This window comes from Cornus florida, unplaced genomic scaffold (assembly GCF_030987335.1).
Source record: "Cornus florida cultivar Cherokee Brave unplaced genomic scaffold, ASM3098733v1 CherokeeBrave_3.0.0_Hap2_Chr09, whole genome shotgun sequence".
NCBI lineage: Eukaryota > Viridiplantae > Streptophyta > Magnoliopsida > Cornales > Cornaceae > Cornus > Cornus florida.
This window is the reverse complement of record NW_026775579.1, coordinates 81,064,381-81,084,291: the sequence shown is the minus strand read 5'-3', so window position 1 is coordinate 81,084,291 and position 19,911 is coordinate 81,064,381. Positions and strand designations below refer to the sequence as shown.

At 36.0% G+C, this 19,911-nt stretch overlaps 1 protein-coding gene across 2 annotated transcripts; it reads left to right on the top strand.

The window, feature by feature from the left end:
- Positions 1-15,384: 15,384 nt before the first annotated feature.
- LOC132274611 (protein SENSITIVE TO PROTON RHIZOTOXICITY 1-like) lies at positions 15,385-19,798 on the top strand. 2 transcript variants are annotated; one of them, XM_059775929.1, is made up of 3 exons: positions 15,385-15,497; positions 17,710-19,224; positions 19,602-19,798. In XM_059775929.1, the coding sequence occupies exons 2-3, from the start codon at positions 17,727-17,729 to the stop codon at positions 19,631-19,633; spliced, it is 1,530 nt and encodes a 509-aa protein (XP_059631912.1). In that variant the 5' UTR covers positions 15,385-15,497; positions 17,710-17,726; the 3' UTR covers positions 19,634-19,798. The 2 variants fall into 2 exon arrangements, with proteins under 2 accessions (XP_059631912.1, XP_059631911.1); XM_059775928.1 differs by lacking the exon at positions 19,602-19,798 and having other exon boundaries at positions 17,710-19,429.
- Positions 19,799-19,911: the final 113 nt, after the last annotated feature.

Here is a 19,911-nt window from a genome sequence, read left to right as displayed (position 1 = left end):
ACCAAAGAAAAGAAGCAAAAAACCAGATTTGCTAAGGTTTGTGTCAAGATTGATGCATCTTCAGACCTACCTTCTTTACTTAAAGTTCACCAGAGCTTGGGGAAGGTTACCAATGTCATTGTTGATTACCTTAACAAGCCAGTGATTTGCTACAAATGCAAGTGCTTTGGTCACTCAGCCAGAACCTGTTACTCTTCATCCCTCCCAACTAAAAACCTTCAACCTTCATCTGAATGGCAGGTTGTCCCTTTCAAGAAGCACACCACATCTGTTCATCCACATACCTCCAATGTGAATAACATTCCCCCCATAAAACAAACTTCCTCTTCCCACACTACCATTGCCTTACAACCAGGTCAAAACATCATCACACATTATTTCAAACCTGCTGAGGCTCTCAAAGTTGACTTGAGTTCCTACAACCCCATAAACTTAACCCCTGATTTTGTGTAATACCCCTAATTTTAAAAAGGATATCCCGGGGATTTTAATTTAGTAGTTAATTGCATTTTATTTGATTATGTGTGATTAGTTGAATTAATTTGATTATTTAATTGTTTAAGTGTTTTAATTAGTAAATTGATTATTTAATTGTTTAAGTGTTTTAATTAGTAAATGGATTTAATTGTTTTAATTTAATTTAACTGCATTTTATTTGATTATGAGTGATTAATTGAATTAATTTGATTGTTTAAGTGTTTAAGTGTTTTAATTAGTAAATTGATTTAATTGTTTTAATTTAATTGAGTTAATTGTTTTGATTTAATTTATTTAATTATGGTTAATTATTTAAGTGGTAAATTTATTTGTTTTGTTTAATTTGGTTTTCACGGGACTGTATGGGACACATATAGTTATATTAGGGTTTCAGTTTATAGCCGGCAATGTATATATCATAGGTCGGTTTATGGGCCAAGGAGGGCTCTGTCTCTATTAAACAAGGATTAGGGTTTGGGATTTGTACGCCTATATATATACATGCTTCTTGGTATTAAGGATTAGAAAAAAAAAGACTCTACTCGCGTAACATAAAAACAGAGAGATACAGAGTGAGGTTTTGAGAGAATAGATTTTGTTTGGTGTGGGATTCGACGGGGATTTCAGGGTTGGACCTAGGAGAAGGGAAGGGCAGAGGTATTAGGAGGCTAGACAGTGTTGCAGTGGTTACCGGAAGTTGGGAAGACGGCGACAAGTTTTGAGTCCAAAACTTCAGGCAAGTTCTTTTCTTCCTCCTTCCCGTTGGCCTGTGTTCTGTGCACCTAGATATACTCTAGGGTTCTAATGGATCAATAATTGAATTAAGCATGTTTTTATATGTCAATTTAACCTTATCTTTGCCTTGAATAAATTCGGTGATGGGTTTTTGAAAGTTCATTACAGTAGTTGTTTTTCCTAAGCATAATTTGTCTGTGGAACTTGTAGTTTTTGTTTTTGATTTCAACTGTTGTAAACGCTCTATGGGGATTATACTGGACATAGTTAGGACCCTTGGGAACAGTCTAAAACTAAATAGAACGGGTGGGAAGTGGCCGGCGTTGAAGAAGAAGGTCGCAGAAGTCACAGACGGATAGACGGCTCTCAGAGAGGGAGAGAGCCGGCTCCATGGAGGAGGGAGCCGACTCCCCCCTAGTGTAGAGCCGGCTCTAGGAGGTGTAGAGCCGGCTCTACCCAAGTAGAGCAGGCTCTAATAAAAATTGGAGCCGGCTCCACCTTTGTTCATAACCTGTTCTCGCTCAGTTTGCTTCCGAAAGGTGTTTAATGCACTGTTTGAAGCTGTTGTGTGTTTGAACTGTTTTAAAAAAATATTGGGAATTGCCATAGTGATTAAGAAGTTAACTTTAGGTATTAATAGGACTTTTAATTGATTAAAGTTTACCTCTAAATTAACGGAACAAACTGTATAAAATTTATGCACATTGTACACGATTAAGGGATGGAAGAAGACTTAATTGCTCAAGCTTATTTTTGAGCATTCCAGTGGGATCTAATATGTTTATAAATTGTTCTAAATACATTATAGGGTCATTGATGTATTGAAGTTGACCTATGCATGCTTTGGAGGCTAATTGTTGAAATAGTAAATACTTTCTGCAATGATATGGATTATCGTTTGAATTTTTAATTGCTAGAATATCAAATATCTTCCTGCAATTATTTGGATAATGTTTTGGAATGTAATTTACTAAATTATGATTTCTATATTGTAATTGGCATTAATATGGAGGATTATATGCACCGGTATGGGACGGTGGCATACTAAGGATGGTTTAGCTTCAAAACGCTAAGACCTAACCTAATGGATTAATGGAATGGATTGTAAGATATCGAATCTTAATTGTGACTAAGTCAGATCAGCTGTAACCAAGTTGGATGACTTCCTGGTTTAACAGATGGTAGTTAAGTCATATCAACTGAATAAGTTGAGTGACTAACTAGTTGGTTTATTGTAGGTCAGTTTAATAAATAGTTGAACTGCTTACCCTGGATTTGGACGGACTTTATATATATGTTTATGGTACCACGAGTTGAGCTTGAGTCTCAGACTCGTTGGTTAGGGTGCGTATATGCAGTGGATGCGTAGCTGGTTATAATAGGTTGAGGTGTACCTTGTTAGGTCTAGGTACGCATGCCCACCTTTGGGTGCGTATTCGCATGTTGCCTTCTATTCAGGTTGAGACCCCTATTATAGACTAGTGAATGTCCCTTAGTGTGGATATATTTATACGTATGGACTAGATAGATATTGTGAGATGTCTACGGTGTATCTGCGTATCGGGTCACTGTATGGATTGCAGTTAGATTAGAACTTGCTCGTGGGTCTGACCCACTCCTTTATTATTCTTTTCAGGTACAGGACGGTTCCAGCCTTAGAGCTTGATCGTGCTTGTCGAGGACAGTCTCACTTTCATCGGATTACGTAGGACTTTCCCCGATGTTTCTAGTATTATCTATTTTCAGTTTCAGTCTCAGTTGAATTTTTAGTTAGGGGTCTATCAGTGGATTCCCAAGTTGTAACTTTGAAGTTTTGAAGTGTAATACCCCTAATTTTAAAAGGATAATCTCGGTATTTATTTATTTATATTTATTGTATTTTTTTAATTATTTAATTGATTATTTGACTAATTGTTTATATGTTTAATTGAATTAAGTGTTACTTGATTAATTGGCTACTTATCTATGTGTTATTTGTATTTTGTTTAGGTATTATTTGTATTATTTATTTAATTAGATTGTGTGCTTAAATGATGTATTTGATTAATTGAAATTAATTGTAAATTAAATGATTAAATGTTTTATTTTATTTTATTTTATTTTATGGTTAGTGGTAATGGACTAACTAATTGGGTCCCATGAACTACTTGGATAGGAGGTTGGATGGGTATGGATAATTACCCATGGATAGTTGTATATGTATATACATATATATATATATATATATATGTATATACATATATATAAAAAGGAAAGTAATTTATTAATATTATAGTAACTTTAGTATTAATAAATAATCTGATATATATATTTTATTTATTTAATGAGGATATAGATAGATTATATACGTAACATGTTTTAAGTTACCTTTTAATATTATGGTAACTTTAGTATTAATAAATAATCTAATGTATATATTTTATTTAATTAATAAGGATATACATAGATTATATACGTAACATATTTTAAGTTACCTTTTTAATATTTTCATTTTTTTATTAAGTTGACTTGGATTGGAAAAAGGAATAGGGTTATTATTTAGCCTATAAATACACAACTATAGGTTGAAAAAGGAGTGAAAATATATCACGTAATATATTATAGAGAGAGAGAGTTAGAGAGAGAAGGAGAAAGAGGAAGGAATGAGGAGAAAACCCTTTAGAGAGAAGATCAAGGAAGAAGAAGTTTAATTTTCAGTCCGAAAGTTTAAGGCAAGTTCTTCTTCTATCTCTTCCCCTTTGATTCGTGTTTCTGTACATGCCTAGGAAATTCCAGAATTTATTAAACACATAAAATGAAATAATTATGCATGTTTAATTGGATTAGAACATAGGTTTTATGAATTTGGTTCATATCTGTTCTTGTTTTATGAATTGATAAATGCATGATTTTGATTTGATTTCCGGTGTGAATTTTTACATGTTTAAATTATGTATTTTTCATATCTGTGGAACGATAGAACGTAAAAACATGTCTAGGATTCCTGAACATTAAATAGAAACTAGGTTTGGGTTTAAATAAATTTAAATAGACTCAATCATAATGATACTTGCTATTTGAATGTTTTAAACAAACGAATGAATTTAGTCTTTTAATATGTTTTAGCAATTGAGATTAAATGTGTAGGATGAATTGGATATGGAGAATGCTTATTTGACGGTATAATAAAATATCATCATATGTATAAGATTCAGTTTATGTAGGACATATGATATAGGAAGCTTAAATAAATAATAAGTCATTCCTATTTTGTGATAACTTGATATCATATTATCATAGTTATTTCTGGATTATTTGATGTATTTCCTTAATCGTTACATTAATTGTTGGATTGTGTGGTTTAATGCACCGGTATGGGACGGTGGCATTTTAGGAACGAATTAACTTATCAATTAAGTCCTACCTATTTTATATAAGGGAATGGATTAACTAAAATATTAAGTCCTACTTATATTCAAGTCAGGTTAGCTGAACAAGTTGAATGACTTATGGAGGATTAATTTATTATATAAGGGAATGGATTAACTAAAATGTTAAGTCCTACTTATATTCAAGTCAGGTCAGCTGAACAAGTTGAATGACTTATGGAGGATTAATTTATACCGGATAGGATGGTTACTAGATTTTATATATATAAGTATGGTGCCATGATATGAGCTTGAGTCTCAGGATCAGTGGTTAGTGTGCGTATATCGCCAGGGTTGTGTAGCTAGATATAGTGTAGTTGTGTACCCTGGTAGGTCTAGGTACTCATGCCCACTATATGTGCGTTTTGCATGTTGCCTACTATTCAGGTTGAGACAACCCTATAGTCTAGTGAGGTTCCTTTAGTGTGTATCTATATATATATACGGACTACTAGTTACTGTTGGATTGACTAGGATGTATACGTGTATCGGATCTCTGCTTGGACTGTAGTAGAGTAGAACTTGTTTGTGGGTCTGACCCACCATTATTTTTCAGGTGCTGGTCACGAGTAGAAGTTGTTCGTGCTGAGCGGGAATCAGTCTACTTCATTCTTCCGATGCTACATAGGAGTTCCTTTATGATTCAGTTTCCTGTTTTAGATTACTGTCATTTGTTTAGTTTGGATTTTCTAGGGGTCCACACAGTATGGATTCCCGAGTTGTATTTTGGAGGATCAGTTGTATCAGAGGAGTTTATTAATTAATGGAAATATATTATGAGGTTTATTATTAGATTATCATTTTAGTTTCTTGTCAGCATTTTATTTATTCTTCTTTATTCTTTTATACTCTGTGTTCGTTTATTGCCGATTCGTTTTTAATATCCTCGGGTATTCGGGCGTGGGCCTGGCCAACCCGTATTCGGAAATCCGGGGGTATCACATGAAGGATTGGAGTTTCAATTTTCAGTTACACATGGAGGATTTTATTATTTTTTTTCTTACAGTTTTATTCTATCTTTATTGTTCTTTTTGTCATCTGTGTTCGTTTTAAAATACTTAAATTGTTTGATATTCCCTCGGGTTTGGGCCTGGGCCTGATCAACCTGTGTCTCGGATCCGAGTGGTATCACATTTTGTCCCAAGCTCCATCATTGGAAATGATGTATCCCCTCCAACAATCACAGTTCTTGAGAAACAACCACCACCTTTGGAGGATGACTGCACAAGTTTATTTGAAACTGAATCAACCAACAGTATGCCTGCAACTTTGGGTAAAGGCAAAGCCAAGAAGGAGAACTCCAACAGGAGGAAGCAATCAAGGAAAATTATTCACCTCAGGGGGAATTTATTCCCAAAAGGGAGACCTTCAAAGACAGTCAAATGGTTGTAATTGCCATATGGAATATCAGGGGCTTGAACACAACCCTGAAGCAAGCTGAAGTTAAGCTTCTATTATCTAAGAATAGAGCAGATATTGCTGCAATTGTTGTGACAAAAGTCTAACTCTGTAATTCAAGTAGAATCCATAAAATGATTGCAAGAAATTGGAGGCTTGTACACAATTATAGCCACTCACCACTGGGAAGGATATGGATCCTATGGAATCCTGGAGCAGTTGATCTGCAAATTTTACAATGTTCAAGACAAGCCATCCATTGTCATGCCACTATCCTAAGTTGCAGATCCACCTTCTACATCACCTTTGTTTATGCTGCTAATAAAGCCACAGAGAGGGAACTGTTATGGAATGACATTGTTCAGCAAGCTTCTGCCATTTCCTCAACCCCTTGGATCCTTGGGGGGGATTTCAACATTATTAAGTCTCCAATGGAAGATCATGGTGGCAAAGGGAAGTTCTCCAAACCCATGATGGACTTCAGGAAGTGCCTTCACACTGCAAATCTTGAGGACCTCAACTTCTCAGGGGTGCTTCATTCTGGTCAAATAGAAGCCCTGAGATTACAAACATTGTAAGGAAATTGGATAGAGTGATTATCAATGATTCTTGGAACCACTTATTCCCCTTATCTCACTGCAGTTTCCTTACCCCAGACATCTCGGATCATAGCCCAATGATCATTAACCTTGGTAATCCAAAACCACAGAGAAAAGTCCCATTCAGATACTTCAATAGTTGGAGTGATCATGATGATTTCTTAACCCTGGTGCAATCCCATTAGAACACTCACATTGCAGGCCATATTATGTTTCGAGTGGTCTCCAAATTGAAGTACCTCAAGCAGCCTTTGAAATTCAAGTTTGGAAAGCCTCTAAGCACCCTTCAGGATGAAATTCAAAGTGTTAAAGCTTCTTTCTCTTCATGTTAATTGGCTCTTGACTCAGCACCTGACAACCTGGCATTGAGGACACAAGAAAAACATCTTCTCCACTCCTTCACATCACTTATGCTCATTGAGGAGAAGAACTGCAGGCAAAAATCAAGAATCCAATGGCTTAAATGTGGTGACTCAAACACTTCCTATTTCTACAAATCTATTGCATCCAGAAGCAAGAGAAACAAAATTGCATCCATTACTTCCTTAGATGGTATTCTACTTGACACAGAAGCAGCCATTAAGAATGAAATTGTCTCCTACTTTCATCAATGCCTTGGGATGAATCCCCATTCCCCCTAGAATTGGAACAGCTGTAGTCCTTCATCCAGCATGTTGTACCTGATTCATTCACTGAATCATTGTGTTCAATCCCTACAGACACTGAAATCAAGCTATGTCTATTCTCCCTTAGCAGTGACAAGGCTCCAGGATCTGATGGTTATAATGCACACTTCTTCAAAAAGGCTTGGACAATTATTAGTCAGGATGTTACAAGGGCAGTTAGAGAATTCTTCACAACTGGGAAACTACTTAGAAAGGTAAACTCCACCTATATCTCCCTTGTCCCAAAAGTACCTAACCCTTCTATTATCAGTGAGTTTAGGCCAATCTCATGCTGCTCTACTATTTATAAATGCATCTCAAAGCTACTTGCTAATAAGCTTAAACCAACCCTACCCTCAACCATAGACCAAACACAATCAGCCTTTATTCAGGGTAGGCAAATTGATGATAACATCCTACTTGCTCAGGAGCTACTAAATGGATACCACAGGCACAAAAGCTCTCCTAGATGCTCACTCAAGATTGACCTCAATAAGGTATTTGACTCAGTGTCATGGGATTTCCTTATCAAATCCATAAAATTGATGGGTTATCCAGACATTTTTGTCAATTGGATCCAAACCTGTGTCACCACTTCATCATTCACTATTTCTATTAATGGTGAATTCAATGGGTTTTTTTAACAATGTCAAGGGGTTGAGACAAGACGACCCCTTGTCACCCTTTTTGTTTGTTCTTGTAATTCAGGTTTTTTCACTGATTTTGAACAAGCTCATAGATGAAATGCCATATAAATTCCATTGGAGATGTAAAAAGTTGAAGCTCACTCACCTGATATTTGCGGATGACCTTATGCTATTCTCTCATGCTAGCATTCCATCCATCCAAACCCTCAAGCATGCTCTTGATACATTCACTGCCCTTTCTGGGCTCCACATCAACCTCTCTAAGAGTCGATGCTTCTTCACTGGGATTTCTGATCAACTAGAGGCCAACATACTATCTCTCATTGGGTTTGAGAAAGGGCTGCTTCCTGTGAGATACCTTGGTGTTCCCTTGATTACAACTATATTGAAAGCAAGTGACTGCAGAGCCCCAATTGACAAAATCACTCTTAGGATTACTCACTGGTCTAGCAAAGACCTCTCCTTTGCTGGAAGATTGCAGCTCGTTAAAGCTATCTTGTTCCTAACTCAAGTTTATTGGTGTTCCAAATTTATCCTTCCAATGGCCATTATTCATGAAATGGATTGCTTATTTAGATCATTTCTTTGGTTTGGACCCTCCCTCAAGAAAACAGGCTGCAAAGTGGCTTGGGAGCATTGTTGTTTTTCCAATAAGGCTGGAGGGCTTGGCATCCCTAATCTTGCAATGTGGAATGAGGTTGCAGTTATGAAGCATTTCTGGCACATCATTAGCTCTAAGAAAATGTTATGGGTCAAATGGATTGATCTCTACTTGCTCAAAGGGAGGAGTATTTGGGAAATCAGCACTCCTGGACAATGCTCTTGGAGTTGGAGGAGACTTCTTAGCCTAAGGCCATCTATCAAGCCTCTTGTCAAGGTTAAAATTGGTAATGGAACTTCTACCAATTTTTGGTTTGACAATTGGTGCAGCCTAGGTCCACTCCACCTTCTTCTCATCCCACAACAAATAACTGACACTGGCCTTGACACCAAAACCAAACTGAGCTCATTCATTACCTGGATGTTCCCACCTACCATTACCAACTTATTTCTAAATCTGTTACAGGCCAACAACACCCCCTTGCCATGCCCACAGAACTGTGATAAAGTTAAATGGATTCCATCACCAAATGGAAATTTCTCAATTGGCTATACACTCAACCATTTCAACAAACACTTACCAAGCATCCCATGGACTCACTTAGTCTGGTCTAACAATTCCATCCCAACGCACTCATTTACACTATGGGTTGCTGTTCAAAGGAGACTGCCTACACTGAATAGAAGGTGCACATCACACATCAATGCCACTACTTATACCTTATGTAACTCCTCCGAGTTAGAAACCCATGATCACTTATTCTTCAAGTGTGACTTCACAAGGCCACTGTGGTTATTCATTCAAGCAAAATGTGGTTTCTTCATCAATCCATCATTATGGTAGAATCTTATTCTCTAGGCATCTCATCACTGGAAATCCAACTTTGGTGTCCATTGCAGTTCAATTGCAAAACTTGCACTGGCCTCTCTTATGTATAACATTTGGATGGAGCGCAATCAAAGGATATTTAAGAAGTTATTATTATCCCAAAATGCCCTGCTCCAACAAATCATTGACTTGATCAGGTTGAAGCTCATGTCCTCAAAATTCGCAGACTCTCCAGCCTCCAGGCATATAATTGAAGAATGGGAACTCTCTGTTTCTGTTATTCGACCACCGGTAAAGCCTCCAGACAATCGCTAACCATGGAGAAGTGAATCCTCACCTTGCCACTACTTAGTGTTGCTGTAACGACCCGCTCCACCACATGGTATGATATTGTCTGCTTTGGACCTGAGCCCTCACGGTTTTGCTCTTGGGCTTTACCCCAAAAGGCCTCACACTAATTGGAGGTGACACACTTACATATAAGTACTTCACCTTTCCTCTACCCAGGCGATGTGGGACTGTGCACCCGTAGCTCGCCAGTGTGGTAGCCTGACAGTGTCTCTCGCACCCGCCCACGGCACACCCGCCCACAAGGTCATCACAATCCACCCCCCTTGGAGGCCCGACGTCCTTGTCAGCACACTTCCGGCTGGGTCAGGCTCTGATACCATTTGTAACGACCCGCTCCACCACATAGTATGATATTGTCTACTTTGGGCCTGAGCTCTCACGGTTTTGCTCTTGGACTTTACCCCAAAAGGCCTCATACCAATTGGAGGTGACACACTTACATATAAGCACTTCACCTTTCCTCTACCCAGGCGATGTGGGACTGTTCACCCGTAACTCGTCAATGTGGTAGCATGACAGTATCTCTCGCACCCGCCCACGGTACACCCGCCCACAAGGTCATCACAATTGCATCCTGATTCGGATAACTGCCATTCTGTTGCTCCGTAGGGGCTTGGGCAACATTTGGGCTATTTGTTATACGTTTGGGTTGCTTGGGACTTTCAATATTTGGGCCTTGTATCTGGGCTTGGTTTGTTTGGTTAGCCTGGGCTAACTATGTTTTTGTTCCCTTTGTTTTTATCAATATAATCTTAGTTACCTTTCAAAAAAAAAAAAAAAAAAAAAGTTTGAACTTACCACAACGGATTATCAAAACTTGATTGCCGGCGAACCTTGTTCTTCTCCTTCAATAAATCTTCTTTATCTATCTTTCTTTCACTTCAGCCAATCTCTCTCTCGACTCTCTCATTTTTTTCTTTTCTTTCATTCTTTATACAACTGTAATATCTATGGATTTAGATAATAACAAATTTATAAATGAGTTAAGAAGTTTTACTTCAGCCCATTCTCTTCTCTTAAATGAGAGGACGTACTATTGTAGTTCATTAGTTATTGTGGTATGGGATTTTTTATTCTTAATTTGATGAAAAGTAATATTAATCTTATAATATATTATCACATATTTCAAAAAATATTTATTTATTTATTATTCAACGTGTCCCAGCCATGCATGTGTTAATAAAACAAGAAAGATGGTGGAAGGTGCACAAATTGAATATTAAAACTACTAAAATGGTTTTGCATTACTTAGCGAAGACTAATTACTTCAGCAGTGAGAAAAGCAATGCTAAGTGAAACGCAAAATCAAATTAATTTGGATTGAAACAGTAAGTGAAGAGTGAAGACATGATATATAGCACGTAATTTAATTGAACTATGAATTAACCTAGAGAGCACAATGACAAAAAGAGATTCACGTTAATGGCTTCCAGATAATCGGGGACAAGGTTTGTTGAGTCAAGTCATGTATCCAAATGTTTCCCAACTTTTCAACTAAAACAGTATAAACCTTGACACACAAATGAAAAACAGATAACAAATGGCAATCATTATTGTTGTCAACTTACACCATGATATGCATATGGAGATTTCACGTGTTTAGCTATCACGAACCATTCGATCGGTCCCCCCTCTTCCCCTTCAAAGCAATTCCCAAGTGCAGCTTTATATAACTAACAACAAACCAAAAAATTCAATTTTCTAAAAACAGTTTTTAATAACTAAAAAATATGTTTTTAGGGAATTATAAACTATGGCTATGTGAAAATAGAGAGTTTTCAAAAAAATTGAACCAAACGGGTTATTGTATAACTCTTGATTTTCAATTATGTGAAAACAAAAAACTATATTTTAAAAACTGAACCGCATAGACCCAAGTATTTTTTTGCACGCGCACCCTGGCGATCTCAGTAAGAAGCTTAATTAGTTCCAGCTGGGTAAGATGCATAGAATTGGTCAGCTCTAGCGTACCTAGCTCTAGTCCTGAAAGACCCATATCAAAAAATGGTGAAAAATCCATATACATTGAACGATTTTACATGTCATTTAAGTGTCACGTATTGCTTGTGTAAGCCCTTATTTACAATAAAAGTGAATAATAGGGGTGTTTTCAAAACAAAAAGGGATTATATGCATAGATAGAGGGTAATTTTAAATTTTAATTTTTATATGATTTCAAATTTAAATTAATCATAACTTGATATGCAAGCAAATATATCAACTTATGTTATCGATCCATATTGTGTTGTAATTGGTCCGTCCCTGGGATCATAAAATATCAAGCCCTTGTTTGCACTAAAAGTGAATAATAGGGGTGTTTTTCCAAACAAAAAGGGATTAAATAGATCGAGGGTAATTTTACAAAAATAAAAATAAAAATAAAAAATAAAAATAAAAATAAAATTATATGATTCCATATCTTAATTAATCATAACTTCATATCAAATATATCAACTTATGTTATCCATATTTTTTCTCATTTTACCTTACTCTTATTTATTTGAATATTTCAACTTTAATATAGCTTATAAAAAATAAGAAGGAATTTTAAAAAGTAGAATGTACATTAAATTTCATTAAAGATTTTCTCTCACTTCTTGATAAAAAGTTTGGTGCTCTCTCTTCCTAGGTACCTTTTTTTTTTTTCTTTTTTGTGCATCCGAAAATGCAATATTTTGTACTCTCTTCTCAAAATGCATACTACATCACTAATATATATTAAAACATGGATTTCACTTTTATCCATCAAAAACCAGGTTTTACTTTCCCTCTCCAATGACAACATTTATCAACCTCGTCAACAAGCATGACATAATCCATCTTCTTTTTCATATTTTTCTAATTTGCATTAGTTTATGCAAATTAGAAAAATAGGATGATATGACCGGCTATTGAAAAAATCAATAGGACATTCAAACAATGTAGAGCGCATATAATTATACAGCATTTACTATTATATTTTTATATATTTTTTTGGCCTATGAACTAATCTTTCAACTTTGGAATGTAGACATTGTGAGCCAATCTCAAATATAAAATAACAAAACAAAGAAATTCAAAGGGATACATGAGACAGAAAGGTTAAATTACACAAATCTATTATAACCATGATTAGGGACTGATTTAGAAAATAAGATAGGGAGTGGGGAATATATATTAATTTTTTTAGTAATTTCAAGAGGTCTTTAGTAATATTTTATGAGTACCAAACAAATCCTTTGTAATATATTTTTGTTATTTAAGGTAGAAAGTTAATAGTTCCAGTTCTTGTAAAAGAATTTTTGTCAATATAAAAAGAAAATAATAATGCTACTTAAGTTGACGAATTGAACAGAATTTTTCCACCGATAGACTACCGATACCCAAGATAAATGAAGGTATATTCAAAATATAAGAAAAGTGAGAGCCCTGACTTTCTCCTTCGAACCAATAGTGTTCCCTCCAGATATTTTGTTCCAACTTCAGGACTTTCAAAAACAATTTGCCATAAACTAGCATTGCTTTTAATTTGTTCAAACTTAAGTGATCCAAAGTTCAACACGCTTAAGACCCACTCGTGCATTCACACGTTCAAACAAAAGGGTGGGTCCCAATTGAGCAGTGCAACCACTGAGATTGTTGTAATAATGTGATGGGACCCATTGTCAAATTTTCCTTGTTTCTTGTAATACGTAAGTAGTATGTTCTGACCTGCTTTCCTAGAAACAGTTCTACAATTTTACTCCTTTGGTCCTCGAGCTGTCGGCGGCGTAGCTTCCTCCTAACTTTCCACTTCCACTCTCTTCAATATATATATATATATATATATATATACATGTGTGTGTGTGTGATCTTCATTGCGTTCCTCTTAAATTAGTAAAAAATTATTGAATAGATCTAAATCGTAAACGCGTTGCTAATTTACTTTAATTTACTCGTTGATTAAGAAAAACGAACTCAAAAGAAGTGTAATACAGCAGTATATTACAAAACAATTTGAACACTAATTTCAACTATAAGATCATCAAATAGTTTTTCGTATTAAATATGAAAAACGGGTCAAAGTTGTCAAACACGTATAGTATTTATTTTGTACACATGGAATGAGAGAGAATCATCCAGCTGGGTGGGTCCAAACCTTACTCCAATCAGCGTCATTCAAGTTTTTCTAAATATAAAAAAGCAATGTAATATTAACATCAATCATTCATATATATATATATATATATTAAAATCAAATATAATTTTGTTTCAAAATAGATTATGGCCACATTCCAGGTCACATAGAGTTAAGAGCACTAACAAATTTGAAAGCAAAAATATAAAAAAAAAATTATAAAATATACAAAGAGAATAAAGATAACAATATACACGGACCGTGACAAGTAACAATATGATATGAGCAAAGCAACACTGTTGAGAAAAAACTTAGGCCGCAATTAAAACTTGCTCATAAACTTAGGCCGCAACTAAAACTTGTTCATGCATATTAGGGATACACACGGTCCAATTTGATACGATTTATGACGGAATCAAAATCGAAACCGTTTTCAACCGTTTCTAGAAATTAGAACAAGAATCGAATTCATTTTATTATTGTTATTTAGCAACATCTTGGGCCACAAGAAGTAATTAATAGACAAATATATATATATATATATATATAGACATACATATATTTTTTTGGTTCTTTGTGCACCCCTAATGCATATTATGAATAGCAGTGTGATTTCTAGAATACCAAAAGCTATCCGATTGAAGTTTCTGAAAGAATAGTTTGATAAAAGTTGCCCCACAAATAATGTTGGTAATTGATGGGTTTACCAAATCTGAACACTGCTTGCATCCTGCGGGCGGAGGATGAGGTTTATCCTCCGCGCTGACGTGGCCTAGTGACATGATAACAAGTGTCCAAAATAAAAATAACAATAAAATATTAACAATGCTCATTTTTTTCGGGTTAAACCCGTTACTCTCCTCTTTCTCTCAATACAAAATTTATTTGCCGCCGCAACAAACCCATTTCCATCTTCTCTAGCAAAACAAACCCATTCGAAATATTTAATGCTTTTTAACCCTAAATTGTATCAGACCTCTTTACCTTCCTCGCCACCATTCGATCTTGAGGTTACTTTCCCCCCACCTTCGATTTGGGTTTGTGGTTACATTTGTGTGATCGAGATGTGTTGGATCTGAAGACTCTTTGTTCACGGACCCTAACAGAATAAAAGTCCCAGCTACCTCGTTCTCTCCCTCTCCATCTCCACCTCTATCTCTATTTCTATCTCTATCAATTTTATGTCCTAAATTGAAGGGTGACTGAACGAGGGAAAGCAAAAGAACATAACTGAATTTCTTGTGTCTCAGACTGAACACAACTGAATTTCAAAAGAACACAACTGAGGCAAGGCAGATAGATTAGGTATTGAGAGAAAGAGAGAGAAGATAGTAAGAAACGGGTTTAACCCGGACAAAATGGGCATTGCTCATGTTTTATTATTATTTTTATTTTGAACATGTCATCATGTCATTGGGGCACGTCAGACAGGATGCAAGCATGGTTCAATCTACCAATCTGGTGAAAAGTGACCCACCAAGCCAACGGTGTTGATTGATGGGGTTCACCTAATCTATGGTCCCACTAAAATAGACTAATCTTCCTTGGTACTAGAGATGCCTATATAATGGTTCAGCTGCTCCTGGTACTGGAAGATAAGTTTCAATTCAATTCAACAGTGTTTGAAGAATAAAAAGATTAAGAAATCACAATTGAAAGGAAAATAACTTGCATCTGAGCAATCTTGAATCTGGTGAGTCTCTCTCTCTCTCTCGTGAACTACTTTTTCCTTTTTTTAGGGATCTTTACTTGTGCTAAATTTTCAGTTTCAGTTTCAGTTCCTGTTAGCTCTTGACTAGTTAGTTTCTGATTGTGGGTATTTGAGATATGGTAGGATCTTATGATGTTCTTATGCTGGAGTAGTTTCTACTTCCAGCAATTCTGAATGTGAGATTAGGTCACATAAGCTAAAAACATTGGGTATTTTCTTCTTCTTTTTTTTTTTTTTCAAGAAAAGGTTTGGTTTTAATTTTTGAAGTGTGTTTGCACATAGTCTCTAATGATAATCCTGAATTTGATGCTTGGGATCTTGTGACATCTTAATCAAATATTGAATAAAGATTAATTTTTTAGGGTGATGTAAGATTCTATGTAGATTGGGGATAGAAACTGCTTGATTGATGATTTTTGAGTTGGGTTTTTTTTTTTTTTTAATTTTGACAAGTAAATTCGTGAATCACAAGTTTTATTTTAAATTATTGTTGTTGTGAACTCCTAGTTTGTTTTGGTTAAAAAAAATTTGGATACTAAGAAAAAAAAATCTTAGTAAGAAACAAATAGTTGACGTCTAATGTATACTGTATTACTGAAGTTTATCATTTTAGAGTAAAGTACATAAAACACCTTTATGGTTTTCATTTTGTGCCCATTATATAAATTCATACTTAGATGTTAAAATATTGGAAATTAGGACCTCCACTCAGACTTCCGGCGAAAAATGGCCGTTAATTGGGCATGTGCCATGCACATGACTATTTTAAGAGCTTAAAATCCAAAATTGCCCTTCTTTATGCCAAAAATACCCTTAAGCATATGGATATATATATATATATATGTGTGTGTGTCATATTTCTTTATTGTTTCTCTATACAGGTATATTCAAATGCAATTTAAACATAAAATTTGAATTAAAGATGTATATTTTTAGGGGTATGCTTGAACTCACTTATGGAATTAGTCATGACCGCAACTTCCGGCAAAAAATGGCCGTTAATGCGATTGAACTCACTTCCGGCAAAAAATGGCAGTTAATGGGTTTCATGTTGTCGGAATGGGTTTCTGGGTAGGGACGATTTCCCCCAAAATTATAAGAGATTTCCATGTTTCCATAATGATCTCCAGAGAGTGCGATTGAAGGAGAAATAGCCTTATTTGCCTCTGTTAATTTACACACCAGTTTCCGAAAAAAAAAAAAAAAATACACCATTACTCATCATAATATATATATATATATATATATATATATATATATATATATATATCTCACCAAGAAATTGTGAGATATATAAATAACTCATCAAGTAACTCGTCAATCACCTCCAACCCAACTTGTTCAACAATTTCTCCCCCTAAATCAAGAAATCCCATTCCATCTCCAATCGCAACTTCTGCACCCTCTGGTTCCAGTGTTACGGCGACTCTTATGTGGACTGCAACCGCAACAAAATCTAAAAAAGTTGGATATAAGATGGTATGGGGTGTGAATTTCCCAAAATGGATGTTGTCTCAACTTGAAGGGAGGTGATACAGCTGATTGAGAGAACCAAAAGAAATGGAGATGAATTTCAGAAACAACCACTACAGTTGCTAATTCGTCTTTACTTTCTCTCTCTACTTTTGTTGACTGATAGCATTGGAAGGTTGATGGGCGATCACATCAAGATTCCAACACTACTCCGAATCAACACCACCCATCCAAACCCAAATACCACGGCGCCGTCGATTTTATTGCCTTGCCCATTTTAGTCTTTTTACAATTCCAATTTTTTTGAAAATATATTTTAAATTACGTGAGAAAGGGGTAATTTAGGTTTTTCATAATTCCGATAGACCGGGAAAAGTACTGATTAGCACCAATTTTGTTAGATAGGGGTGGTCAACAAACACGAGGGAGGGAGGTTATATGCACTATATACATAGTATAGGAGTGTATTTCTCAAGTGACCCTTTTATTAATTTTAGCCTCATCATGGGATTTTTAAGTTGATTTTTTTTTATTTTTTTATTTTATTTTTTTTCCACTTGGGGGTTGGTGTTGCTTTCAGGGGAATAATTAAATTTTGATGCAATTTGCATAGAAATCTTTTATTTGTATTGCAATTTTGTGTTTTACCCTCTTTTCAAAATTGACTCTACATGTTTTTTTTTATGAATATATATTTATATATTTTCATGCAATATTGCAGTCTTTTGACATTTAGTTATGGAAGAGGATTCTAGAATGGATGTTGAAGAGAAATTAAGTGCAGATACATGGACAAATTCTTATTCCTCCGGTAATGAATTGCCAAAAAAAGTTCCACTGGATTACCTGTCTTTCTCCAACTTCAATTTGCAGCAAAATCAGCAGAAGTGGGAAGTTCCTTCTATTCTAGATTTTGACCCACAATTCCCTGAATTCAAGCAACCTTTCGATAACCATTCTTCAAATAATCAAACCAAAATCCCGGATCAGCAAGATAGTGAGATGAACGAGACGCGTGACGGTAGTAGAATCCAAGATTGGGATCCAAGAATGATGCTGCACAATCTCTCTTTCCTGGAACAGAAGATCCACCAACTCCAGGATTTGGTGCATGTAATTGTTGGTCGGAGAGGTCAAGTTGTAAGTCCGTCGGATGAGCTTGTAGCTCAGCAACAGCAACTCATCACGGCTGATCTCGCCTCAATTATTGTTCAACTGATCTCAACTGCAGGTAGTCTTCTCCCCTCTGTGACGCATACTCTTTCTTCGATGAATCCTCCTATCTCTCAGCTCGGGCAGCTTGGTAGAGTCATATTTCCTTCCGGGACAGGTTTGAATGGTAGTAATTCGCCCCAAAACAAAAGTGGAAGCAAGGTTTCGGATCAGTCCAACCAGGTTGAGATAACGGGTAACTGCTGGACGAAAGAAAGCTTCCCTCTTGAAGAACACGAATTGAAAGATGAAGAAGATGCTGACGAAGAGAACCTCCCACCCGGTTCCTATGAAATCTTGCAGCTAGAGAAAGAAGAAATCCTTGCACCTCACACCCACTTCTGCATGATATGCGGGAAGGGTTTCAAGAGAGATGCAAATTTACGGATGCACATGAGAGGGCATGGGGATGAGTACAAGACTCCAGCTGCACTTGCCAAACCCAAAAAGGAAGCGAGCTCGGAGCAAATGCTCACCAAGAGGTATTCCTGCCCTTATGCTGGTTGCAAGCGGAACAAAGATCATAAGAAGTTTCATCCTCTGAAGACCATCTTATGTGTGAAAAACCATTACAAACGAACCCACTGTGACAAAAGCTACACTTGCAGCAGATGCAATACCAAGAAATTCTCTGTTACTGCAGATCTTAAAACGCATGAGAAGCATTGCGGTAGGGATATATGGCTTTGTTCCTGTGGAACAACTTTCTCAAGAAAAGACAAGCTTTTCGGACATATTGCTCTTTTCCAAGGTCACACTCCTGCCATTCCTCCAGAGGAACCTAAAGTATCAGCAGCAGCTGGGCCATTGGATCAAGGAGAAAGCAACGAAACAACGAATAAGGTTGGAAATATAGGGTTCGGCTTGGGCTCAAGTGCTTTTAGTGGAAGTGAGCTTCAGAATGCTGTGGATGTGAAAGGGGGCGTTGATGATCCTACTGGTTACTTCTCCCCTTTGAACTTCGATACGAGTAATCTTAGTGGCTTTCATGAATTCCCTCGACCACCATTTGAAGATTTAGAAGGTTCGTTCTCTTTTCTAATTTGTGGGTCTTGCAATTACCCTAGAAAACATGGAGTTGAGTCAGATTCGAATGATCTTTAGTGATGGTGAAATTGCTTGCACCTGGGTGCCTGGGTTCAATTGTTTCTCACTGACAATGGTATTTGTAGGGTGCAACTCCATGTACCTATAATTTATTGACCTTAAATAAATGTTTTTTTCTCTAATTATTGTGTCTTTTACATAAAACAATGCCATCTTAGCTTTGTAGAAAGTCCTTAAGCTTTAGTCTCTACCATGCAATCATACTTACCGGGAAAAAAAAAAAATGTTATTCTTTCTTTCTTTCATATACTTGTTTATTTCTCTTACGTTCAAAATTGTTTCACACTTTCCTAGAAAATACACGAATGGGCATTCACACATTTTGACAGAGAAGAACTTCAAACGTATAGCATCGATCACAACATTCATTGTTTGTGTTGGAGGTACAGATCTATTTCTGAACAATCTGTTATTTCTTTCCCTCTAAACATGGCTAGCCAATGATAGCTTCCACATCTATTTTTTATTCTTAATTTGATGAAAAGTAATATTAATCTTATAATATATTATCACATATTTTTAAATATATATATTTATTTATTATTCAACGTGTCTCAGCCATGCATGTGTTAATAAAACGAAGAAAGATGGTGGAAGTTGCAGA